This window comes from Magnolia sinica, chromosome 13 (assembly GCF_029962835.1).
Source record: "Magnolia sinica isolate HGM2019 chromosome 13, MsV1, whole genome shotgun sequence".
NCBI classification, from domain to species: domain Eukaryota; kingdom Viridiplantae; phylum Streptophyta; class Magnoliopsida; order Magnoliales; family Magnoliaceae; genus Magnolia; species Magnolia sinica.
The window spans coordinates 57,959,277-57,971,685 of record NC_080585.1 but is presented as its reverse complement, the minus strand read 5'-3'; the positions used below and the strand labels follow the sequence as shown (position 1 = coordinate 57,971,685).

At 39.5% G+C, this 12,409-nt stretch overlaps 1 protein-coding gene across 2 annotated transcripts in view; it reads right to left on the bottom strand.

The window, feature by feature from the left end:
• Positions 1-12,409, bottom strand: part of LOC131223773 (sister chromatid cohesion protein SCC4) — a 97,734-nt gene that overhangs the window by 39,690 nt on the left and 45,635 nt on the right. For both annotated transcript variants that reach the window (XM_058219269.1, XM_058219268.1), the window contains exons 5-7: positions 4,981-5,473; positions 3,757-3,795; positions 1,054-1,175 (exon numbers count right to left, since the gene is read on the bottom strand). In XM_058219269.1, the coding sequence (XP_058075252.1) occupies positions 1,054-1,175; positions 3,757-3,795; positions 4,981-5,473 (654 nt within the window). The remainder of the gene's footprint in view (positions 1-1,053; positions 1,176-3,756; positions 3,796-4,980; positions 5,474-12,409) is intronic.

Sequence of the window (12,409 nt, the reverse complement as noted above, 5' to 3'; positions counted from 1 at the left end):
CACAATTACTTTATATCCTCTTCTTTGTCATCTTCAACCTTTATTTCAAGCCATAAAGTATATTGGTAGAACTAAATTGAAGTCAAGCCTATTCAACAATGATCTTTTCATATTCATAAAAGAAGAAGAAGGTTGTTCATATCTTCTCACGTACAAAGATTTTGAGGAACTTATCACTTGGGCCACATGTTTGAGAGAATGGGTGGTATGGTGAAAAGACCAATGCTTCAAGTCTAGAAACCCCTTAATGACTAAAGAATCCACATCTAACTTGCCTTCACGATGCAAATGAGAAAGACAACATGAATGGCGGTGCAAATATCACAAATCTTCTTGACCCAATTGGCAAACCTCCAATAGAAGGCACACAAGTTACTACTTAATTTAATGGATTTAGATGAGCCCTCCTAAATCACACATGGACCTTTCTTTGGTGCTAAAGAAACTAAAGTCATATTCAACTCTTTGCTTAATCTCATTTGTCAAATTCATTCACCATCTTTATCAAGTCTAATCATATGATGTTCCCAGAAGCTTAAGAATAGAACTTCGACAAAACCATATGGTCCCAAAGATTCGTTCTTTCCATCGCAATTACTTTACATCCTCTTCTTTGTCATCTTCAACCCTTATTTCAAGCCATTAAGTATATTGGTAGAACTAAATTGAAGTCGCCTATTCAACAATGGTCTTTTCATATTCATAAAAAAAAGAAGGTTGTTTCATATATTCTAATGTACAAAGCTTTTGAGGAACTTATCACTTGGGCCACATGTTTGAGAGAATGGGTGGTATGGTGAAAAGACCAATGCTTCAAGTCAATGTACACATGCAGCCCATATGATGAAAGGACAGGCCTGATTTTGGGCCAGACACTGTTCACTGTGGGCCCACCTAATGAATGGTGTGGGTTTTATAAGTGATCATGTTGGCAACTGTTCTGTGAATCACCTTTCCATTTTATCCTCATGTTAATAGCTATAGAATATTTCTAGAAAATTAAATGAAGTCAAGAAAATAAACAGAAGTTATTGATATTAGCAGGTGTATCACCTCTTGTGCTTCAACAAATTCTGACCGCGTAAGCTCCACTGCAACTTTGTTTTCCAGGAACTGCATTAGAAGCATCAAGTAAACACCTGCCATCCAGATGGCTGAGTGTTGCAAATCCACTTCTGCAAAAATAAGATTTCATGAATTATCTACCTTTTCAAAAGAAAAAAAAAAAAAAAAAAGGTTCCGAGACTGTGAAGGTACAAGGGGATGCATATGGATATAGTTGAAAGATCTAAATCTTTTCTTAGTAACATAAAGTAATGAAGATAATATAAACTGACAATCCTTGTGACTGTATCAGAAATAATAACCCTAGGAATAATCTGATGGAGGAATTAGGCTGGAAGTTAGTTTGTATAGTACTAAAAGATGCAAACACATAACCATGAACCAAAATTAGATATCTGAACCTTTGAAAAAAAAAAACCCACAGAATCTCCCTAATTTTTAGGTATGTTCTGATTATTTAAACGAGTTATTGTAGACATATAAATGAATAATGTTTCAACAATAAGACATACACAAGGGCACATGAATGCTGAGTGCTACAACACCAGTCTCCGGAGTTCTGATTAAGTGCTGACATGTATATTGCTGTGATGTTGACATGCATGAAGTTATGCAAGAGTACTTAGATATTTTCAATAACATTCTCCATTTGAGTAGACACGCATTTCAGACAACACTGAGGAAACCAGAAACCAACAGCAAAGCAACTGGCTACAACATCCTGATAAAATTTGCCGCTTCAGATTATAGCATTGATTATCTCCTCCCCTAACACAAGTTTTATTAATAAAATCTTATCACTTACTCTCTTAACATTTACAACTTTATCCATTAAATGTTTAGCCATCGCTATCCGTACCTCATTTCTATGATTTTCCTTTCCTATATACCAAAGCTTATAGCTATCAATTTCTTTAGTTTTAGCCTTGTCCACTTGGTCTTCTGAACGCTGGCTATGTTAACTCTCCTTCAATTCATTGTATCTGATACTCCAAACTCTTACCTGTCATGTTCCTATATTCCCTGGGGCAAGATGAATCTTATTCTCCTGGACAAGCTTCTTTACCACACATGTCTAGAATGGTACCGAAATCCTTGCCGATTTCTCATAGCAATCGAGCGTTGTTGCAGCGCGTTGCTTCCAGGGGACACCCTAGCCAACCCTTTCCCATTTGTCACTACACCCGGGTTTTGATGCAGTGTGTCGGTTACAGGGACTGGCAACCTGACGCAAGCTTCATTTATATAGGCTAGGGACTTGCAATGAGAGTATAAATCTCGCATAAGCGCAATGTAATAGATGATTACATAGGTTAATTACAATCAAGCATTATCTAATAGTCTATTACATAGACAGATTAGAATCAACGAGTTATATATTTATATTTGAAATGGGACAATTGGATAGTTTTTTTTTTTTCAACCATTCAATAAATGTTCATCTATCCAATACACAGATTATCAAATAAACATGATTCGTGGTTTCATGATACACTAGAAACCATAATTTGGACAGTTCAATCGGACTTGTATGCACATTTGCATTTTCTAAATAAGTACAAAGTTCCTACATATCATCCATCATACTCCGCCAGAGTATCAAAGTTTTCCTACTAAAAATTAAAAAAAGAAAAAGAAAAAGAAAAAGAGGTTTCTTTACAACTTTTGTACAGCTTATTCTATAACACAGTGTGTCAAGCCCAATGTGATGTAGGTTCAAAATCCAACCATCCGTGAGGTTAGACCCTCACATTTCGCCTATTATAACAAAATCAGCCCCAACCCAAACACAGGTGGGTCAGATCATAGGGAACATATGAGATTGGCCGCAAGGTACTCCATAAAAGTAATGGTGACTGTAATGGTCACTGCTGTTACCATCACAATATAGCCCCCTAACAGCCGTTAAGGCATTTTTTTTAATTGAAAAAAAAAAAAAAAAAAAAGTATCAGCCCCGTGATGGCTGTTATAGACCATTTTTTTTTTCGTAACAGCCATTATGGCCTTGTAACTCGTAACAATTACCACCGTTACCGTTACATAACAGTTGTTACAGCCATTACAAAACTGTTGGGGCCATTAATATGATGGGACTCACCATATTGGTAGATCTAGCGGTAGATTTGGGCCTTTGTTGGCATTGGTGCACAGGCACGTGTGGGCCCTACCTTCAACAGATGCACAGCCACTAAGGGCCCCATCTAGGACGGACACACAAGCACATGTGGGCCTCACCTTAGACATACATACAAGCATGCGTAGGCCCACCTTAGAGAGATGCAGGCACTTGCGAGCCCTACCTTGGATGGAGGCATAGCTAAGTTTGCCTTTTTCAAACTACAGAAAGGGGTATAATAGTCATTAGAAAACCATAATGGCTAAAATAGAAGGAAGTTTGTTTGGTGGGGAATCTACATAGGATCTGCAAACCAAAGGGCAGGCGTTTATAATTTCAAAACCAGGGGGAAGGTGTTTACAATTGCCAGAAACCAAAAGGGATTAGTTACCATTATCCCATTAGATATTTATCAAGTACATATGCCAAATGATATTTGGAAATTGAATTATATTGAGTAGCCTTCATAGAAGCACAATAAGTAGGAAACACCAGTAATGGGGAAATGAATGAGACATTCTTCATAAACAAACTACATGTGCAATTATAACATCTAATAATGACAAAAGCTCACCTCTAATGCCATCAGTAATTCCAAGCTTCACTAGTTCATCTGCACATAAACCAATAATTTAGCCTTCTTATCCACAGATGATCATTAAATCCACAGGTGAATTAACAAGTCATATCTTTTTTGCTACAGAAATCAATGTTCTTCACTAACTAGATAAAGAGGGGAGCAGATTAGGTGTTAGGATGTAGTTCCAAATATCCACAGGGCCCACCTTGATGATATATTGTATGTCCACGCTGTCCATCCGTTTTTCCAGCCCGTTTTAGGACATTGTTTCAAATATCAGGTAGACCACACCACAGGAAACAGTGGTGAATGAACTCCCACCATTAAAAACTTCCCAGAGCCCACTGTAACCAGATCCAAAATGTTTCTGCCATCCAACCTGTTGATAAGGTACAAACAGACCTAGATGAAGAGACAATACAAAGATCAGCTTGATCCCAAACTTTTGTGCCCTACAAAAAGGTTTTTAATGATCATTCACCACTTTTTCCAGTGTTGTGATCCACCGGAGATTTGGATATGTTTAATTTTTGGGAAGACATCCTAAAATGAGCTGAAAAAATGGATGGGCGGTGTGGATATACAAAAAGTTCATCAAGGTTGGCCCCACACAGTAAGGGTAACACCCACTAAGGTGTTACCCAGGTAAAACTTAATCCGCTCCCCGATAAAGAACCAGGCCAAATCGATTCTTTCCAATAATCTGGAAAGCTATGAAACACAAATTTACACCCAAGTCCTGGTCAAACTCTTAGAATACAAAATGTACTTTAAACATTAGAGACAGAAAAGACTTGCATGCCCGGTTGTGACAGTAAATTATACATTTACATTAGTATTGAGTTAAATTCAGTCAAGCAGTGTTGCCCTAGCTTGTCAGTTAAAGCAAGCCAGACAGCCAAAGGGCAGAAATACGAGTTTTGTTAACCTTGCTCAGATCACCTTACCCTCAGACCTGACGTTGTGCAAGGTCCTAGCTGCTCGCCAAGAGGGCCCCACCATGGAGATGACAGATGATTGTAACAAAAAATTGGTGGCTGTCAGATTATCTTAGCTGCTGGATTTGCAGAAAATGATGGATGGTTATGTAAACCAGATAACTTTTTAGGACTCCATCAATTTCTTCAAAACCTGCAGTTAAAATTATCGGGAAATACATGAAGGATTGGCAATGCCATGCAAACAAAACCATAAGCCCTGAATGATACACACACCCACCTTGAATCACATGCAGTCCAGACTGAATCCGTCTCCCACATTCCTTAAATAGCCCTTTTGGACGCCCAAATATGACAACCATTAAATCAACCAGTGCATACACTGCACTTTTTGGCAACCATTCTCCATCTACGGGCGGAGGTGCCAATTCTAGATTATTTCCCCATGTCTGTCTTGCATTTCCAAAATATGATGGTTCCTTGCCAGCCAAATTCAGTCCACTAACAGTTTTCAGCTGCTCTTGAAGCTGACTTAGTTTCTCATTCAATGCTGACTTTTGCCTACGTGGCAGATCAGCCTGGGAGAGACTTTGAGTTATGGCATCAATCTCAGATGTCAACTCTTGAATGCGTTGGTCTTGCTGCAAGCTATCTTTCATTGCAGCATCCAGCTTGTCGACGTGTTGAGCAGCACTCTTGTAGTCACATGTTCTGAGTCGATAAAATGTATGTAGCAGTTCGCTGTAAAAAAATAGGCCAAGGCACTGTTGTCTCTGGAAAAGCAGTTACATCAGCAAGGCAAAGAAATCAGTGCAGCACTGCAAGCATCATGAATGGCAATTATCTTTTTACATTATACAACACAGAAAAAATAAGCATGGCAACAGTCTGCAGTACATGGTTCCAGTACAAAAGAGGGGTGTATTCATACCATACTTTGAGACCTCATCAATTCAACTAATCAACTAGAAGCTCAGCCGAGTGGACTCAACTAAGTTGAATTTCAAGTCAAGTCACCTTTTTGAGTTGACTTTGTTTGGAAGTGCAATTTAACCAATGTAACTAGGGAAAATTTGTTTGTTCCGGAGTTAGGACAATTTTGTGATTCTTTAGTTTCATAATGCAGCATTTATTTACACAGTTTTTTTCAACCTTTTGACACATTTACATGTTAATCCCTGAATTTTATACTATAAATATTTAAATTTCTAATTGGTTCAAGTTGACCAGATCTAGTTCATCATTGAGTTGAGAAAGGTTTCAGAGTTTTCAAGCATCCTTGTGAATTAAACTAGCCAATACAACAGATCGGTGTTTACAAGGGGGAAAAAACACGCAAGACAGAAATCTCCCAGAAGGTGGAACAAATAGCACTACCTAGTCATCTTAAATTAGAACATGGACCATCAAAAAATGAGAAATGGAGCCATGCAATCATAGTCTGAGACCAGTCACAACATCTAGATGGCTCCAAATAAAGCAATGTTCAGATGAATCTCAGTTCTTCTTTTATTTATTATTTATTTATTTATTTTGAAAGGTGATGATTTTATTGATAAGGCATAAACAAGAGATTTACACTGGAGAAAAGACAAGGAAAAACAAAGAGGCCAAAATGGCTGAGAACCCCAATACACTCAACTTGAAATACAATCTATCCAAGACACTACATCCGAATAAGCTCTACAAAAAACTGACTTGAAGAAAAAAAGGATAAAGAAGAAAAACTTACAGGCCAATAATGAAAATAAAAAATAAGATTACAGCTCATTTATAGCAAATCTATGTTCAAATAATGCTAATTACTCATTTCCCCAATCTCATTGTTGAAGAAAAATAAGAAAGAAATTTTAAAAATTGCCCAAAAAAAGAGGCAAAACTACATTAAAAATAACGTTACAACATATAAATTGTAGATCTGTGTTCAAAAAATTTAGATCTATGCTTCGGTGCCATTTGATAAACTGAAAATAAGGTCCTAAAATTAATTTAAGTGTTAAAACATAAAGTGCTGAATTTTAGTGCTTATTTAAGTATTGGAAAATCTGTTTGGTAATTTATCTGAAAATAAGCACTTTTTCATAAAACTTGTTTGGTAAACAAAAGCTACAAATGTCTGAAAATTGCAAATTTGTCATATTTGCCCCTATTAACCAAATTCTACCTTTTGTAGAGTATGAGACCAAAGCTGTTATTATCATGTTTTCAAATTTGTCACACCTTTGCCCAATCCAATAAAATTTTAATACTCTCTCCACTAAATAAAGCCAAATAGATGAATTGTTTAGATTTTTTATGTTTATCACATGTAGTAACATGAATTGATTGTATAAGGCGGCAAGTAGACAATAGTTGTCCCAAAGATATACACTTTATATTTAAATTTTCAATTTCTACATGTGTTTCTACATGTGCGGCCTTCAGTTATGGTCAAAGTGCATTGGTGAAAGGGGCACACCATTGATGGACTCCATTTTAGATGAATAAATAACTTAAAGATCATCACAATTACATGATTTTAATCCATCCGTAATTTTTTAGATCATAACTTTGTATATTCTTACACGTGTGGGCTTTAGCTCATAACTTTGTATATTTTTACACGTGTAGCCTTTACATCATAACTCTATTAGCCCCACTGTGATGTATGTGTTTTATCCACTCCGTTCATCCATTTTGTGAGCTAATATTAGGGCATGAGCCTAAAAATGAGGCAGATCTAAACCTCAGGTGGACCACATCACAGGAAACAGTGATGATTGAATGCCCACCATTAGAAATTTCTTAGGGCCCTCTGTCTTGTTTATTTGCCATCAAACCCATGTCGATTAGGTCACATAGACGTGTGTGAAGGGAAAACATAAATATCTTGATCTAGAACTTTTGTGGTCCTTGTGAAGTTTTTAATGGTGGGTGTTCAATCACCACTCTTTCCTATGGTATGGTCGACTAGAGATTTGGATCTGCTTCATTATTGGGACCATGCCTCAGAATGATCTAAGAAAACTAATATATGGTTTCGATATATAGCACATACATTGAGGTGAGCCCATGGTCAGGACAACACCCACTAACATGTTACCTGGGAACAACTATGAGTTCTGTTTATAAGGATCAGTGTTCGAGTTGTCAGTATCGCTACAAGTTTCGCTGGCCGGAGATAAAGATATAATATTGTTATCGCCGATAATATCGACGATAACCAGAAATGCGGGGAAAAAAGAGGAAACGTGGAGAAATGGTGGAATTTTTCAATGAAACTTCAGGACATGCCTAAATACACATATTTACATATTCAGGAATTAAAAAATTACAAAAAGAATGCATTAAATAATAGGTTTCCATTTAATGAGGGCCAAAAGGCATGCATTGTCGTAAGAAATCACTCAAATAGTAACCAAAATGAGTTTATATAATACAAATGCAAGATTACAATAATTAAGACATGTAAAAGTAAATGAATTCAAAAAAATACACATTTCTGGCCATATTTCATCCCCACATAGACTGACGAGGTGGCTCGAATTATTGTCCAGATCCCGTTGCAGTTGAGAGTGATATTGTTGCCTAACATGTTGGTCGTATTGTTCCTAGGTCATCTTTTGCTCGTACCAATTGGGGAACTTATGTATCTCTGATAGTTGTCCTCCCCGAACTGTACGAGTATGCCTAGACATGGGTATTGCATGACATACAATGACGGCATTTGCTAAGTAGGTTGCTAAGGGAACAGATCAAGTCCAACCCCGACTCCTTGATAGTATTGCTGCCAGTCATACGGTACCCCGAATATCCTCCTGTCAAAGGGTCATGACTTGAAGAACTATCTGCCGGCTGCCTGTACTCATGGGTAGATGAGTGTGACTGAATGTCAGAATTGTCATGCCCATACCCGTGATATCCCCCATGAGCATAAGGCGGGATGGAGGTGGAGCTCCCCTGCTCTGAACTTATGTCCATAGATGACAAGCTGCGTATGAGAGCATTAGCCGCGACGCGTCCAGCTTTCTTCGAATGACAATCGAACATATATGTGGGCTCTTATGCTCTCACCCTAGATGGTGGACGAAATCCATGGTCCCCGTCCTGAGTGGCATGGTCAAAACTATGCTCTTCAGTGAACTGGTCAAAGGATTGTTGGCTCCGACCCGCCATGTATCCCCCACCACTGCCACCTCCACCCCCACTAGTTCACTTATACTAGCGTCGGTGCCTCTGTCCCCTCCCTCATCACCGTTATCGTTGTCGTCGTCGACTAGTGTCGAGTGAGGGTTGAGTCTCATCATCATTACTCATTATGACTTGATGATGGGGAGGGGGCCGTGAAGATGCTTTCTCACCTTCATCAGAACGGGTCGAACTCCTCACAAAAGGATCAAAGGAGTCTGTATCTGCCCTCTGTTGGCTTACTACCTAATCAACATCGATACTAAAAGACGTTGCTCCCTCGGCTACCTGTGGAGTAGGGCCTCCCTCCGCATCATCTAAATCAGCTGATTTGACCCACTCATAAAGTGGGTCCTCATCATCGTCACCTATATGTGCCATGGTACTTATAGACAACAGGTCGAGCAGGTCATGATTTTCCTCCATGTCTCGGTCTACCCGCAACCGCCTCTCTCTTAACCTCATATTGTGGCAGTAAACAAGCTTTTGCAACTTCTCATATGCCAACCTGTTCCTCTTGCTGGTGTGTATGAGTGACCATGTGCTCCAATTCCTCTCGCATGGTGAAGGGGATACAGTCTATGCGAGAACACGGACTACCAATAACTGCAGTGCGGGCATGTCGACTCCGTACATCGCCCACCACTCACCTATACATCCATGAGGAGCTTGTTTTAGTTTCAAGTTTAAACGAAAAACGCAATTACCTAATTATGTTAACATACTCACACGACGACATCATTTCTGTCGATGTTTTTGCTAGTATGGATGAGAACACACCGCTAGCATCCCTAAACCGCAACAACTCTAAACACAAATTCACGAGTCATTATTTTTAATCACCCATATTTCTTGAAGCTATAAGGAAGAAAATTAATTAGATCAATTACCATTGGAAAAATTTACTCAAATTGCATTACATGGTTACCGAATTCTGCTTGCGCTATCGATACTGGGAACAATCGTTCGAACACCTCGTGGATGGCCATCGTTAAAACATTATTCTCATGGAGCCGGCGTTTGTGATGGAATTTGGGATTTGGGTAGTATGTTGAAACCCAAATATTAATTACTCAATTGCATTAACATGTAAACAGAAGTGATGCCTAAAGTGCAAGTGCAAGTGATAAAAAAAATACAGCTAAACGTAACAAACTTACCAGCTTGGTGGAGTGGACGCTCGAGGGTCTTGGTCCATCGTTCATCGATGATATTGATCACCCACTGATGCGAATTGGGGATTGCAGTTTTTATCCCCTCTCTCATAATTCTCATAAGCTCATACATTGACCCCATCGAAGGCCACATCTCATTATCTATAACTCGTAAGACCTTGTAGATCGGATGCAAGATAGAAACGATGGTGTGAACTCTATCCTAGAAGGAATCAGAAAGCACCATCTTCGAAACATTATTTGCACCCTTAGTCTTCTTCTGATTCCACTCCAAGTATCTCTCAGATCTGAACAAATTCTTGAGACCCGCATGGTGCCTGTATAAGCTATCGAGTGCAATGAAGTTTGTGATGAACCGTATCGTGCTTGGTCTAACTATGTCCCCTCCACAACACTCATGCATTACAGCCAACAACCATGAGTGATTGTATATAAAGTTCATCACTCTCCTCGCATCCTGGATGGTCTTCCTGACAGAATCCCTCTGGCATATCCCCTCGAGCATTAAATCAATGCAGTGTGCCACGCACGGGGTCCAATAGAGATTGTACCTCATCAATTTCTTCCCCACCTTAACGAACGCGCTGCCATTATTTGTCACAACTTGTACAACATTCTGGGACTCAACATCTTTAATTACTCATTTTAGGTCATATATGTAATTGTGATCTTTTATGTTGGATGATATATTAATGGATTTGAGGAAAACGGGCTGCCCTCTACAGTACAACATGAAATTGATAATGGACAATTTCGTGGGTCCTGTCCACCCATCACACATGATCGTTACCCAGTACTGCTTCTAATTTGGCTTGAGTCCACGTACCCAAGCCTATGTCTCCTCGTACTCCCGATCGAGGTAGACCCCAAGAATCTCCTGTGGCGTCGGAGGCTTCATGCCGAGCCCGGCACGCTACACCTCCTCAATCATATTTTTGAAGTGAGGACTGGCTGCTACATTTGCTGGTACATGGCTCAAGATGAACTACCTAGATATAATGCCTCCCACTTTCTCCCTAAGCCCCTTGTTCTACATTTTTTTAATCTCTTTTGATTAACACCTGCAATTGGTGCATTAGTGACATGAACGCTTTGCATGCGTTGTAGGTCATGCCCACCAAAACCACTACCACCCATACTGCCTCCCTCAAACCATCTGCTGCTCCCACCATCCTCATGTCGGGACGTCCCAAACGACAATCTACTCTCATCAAACCGTCTTCTTCGCTCCCCATCCCACTCTGATGCCCGAGACTCACGAATCACTTTTTTAAATTCCCTCATATCCCAAGCCGTAACACAATTATCGGGATATGCGATCCTTTCCTCGTCGTCATCTTGCTCATCAATAGCACCTAGGCCTCGTCCAATGCCTCGTAGCTCCTCCCTCAGATCCCTCTCCCAATCCTTCTGTTGCAGCTTGTGTGACTTTGCTTCAGCCAACACTCTTCTCATCCCCTCTCATCGACTTTGTTACACTTAGGCAGTCTTTCACATTCTTGTATCCCCCTGCCAAATGTTCCTTCAGCCCAGACACTCCCTCAGTCAGTATCACTTGGCCACAGTAGTTGCATATAACTCCATATTTATTCCCCTCCACTGGCCATCCATATTTCCACCCAATGTCCCTTGCTCCTCCTTTTCCTGATCCAGACGACATTTTACTCCCTAGAAGCATACAAATTTGCAATAATTGACAAAAAAGAGCATTGGCTCATATTCAGTGTAATAAGCCCTAATCAATTGAAGGGCTAAGATGTTAAATCAAATCAAAATTCCATATAAGTTACAATCGAGGAAAGAGTCAACAGATTGCGCACTGAGTAAACTTTGTGGGGCCTATTCTGATTTATGTACTTTATCTACTCCGTCCATCCATTTTAACATATAATTTTATGGCTTATTGTAAAAAGGGAAGCATATCCAAACCTCAAGGGCCTGTTTGATTTTCCAATCAGCCTGTAAATGCACTATAAATAAGTAATAATTACTTACCTAAGTAATTACCGCATCACTCCCTATGCTGAGGTTGGCACCTGCTTTTTCAACACTAAAATAAGGACATTTGTCAAATAAATGTGGGGCTAGTGTGATGTATGTTCCCTATCCATACCGTCCATCCACTATGCGAACTGATTTTAGGGCAGGAGCCAAAAAATGAGGCAGATCCAAAGCTCAAGTGGACCACGCCATGGGAAACAGTGGACCTGCCTCATTTGGTGTACATCACTTCCAAGGAAAGCTTAGATCCCGCACATGTGATCACATTATAATGTGTGGATATGATCAGCTCCCACACGAGTGTATTAGATGCAGTGGGATGTATTCTAGTGGCCTCAGACTTCATACCACATAAGCCGAACAATT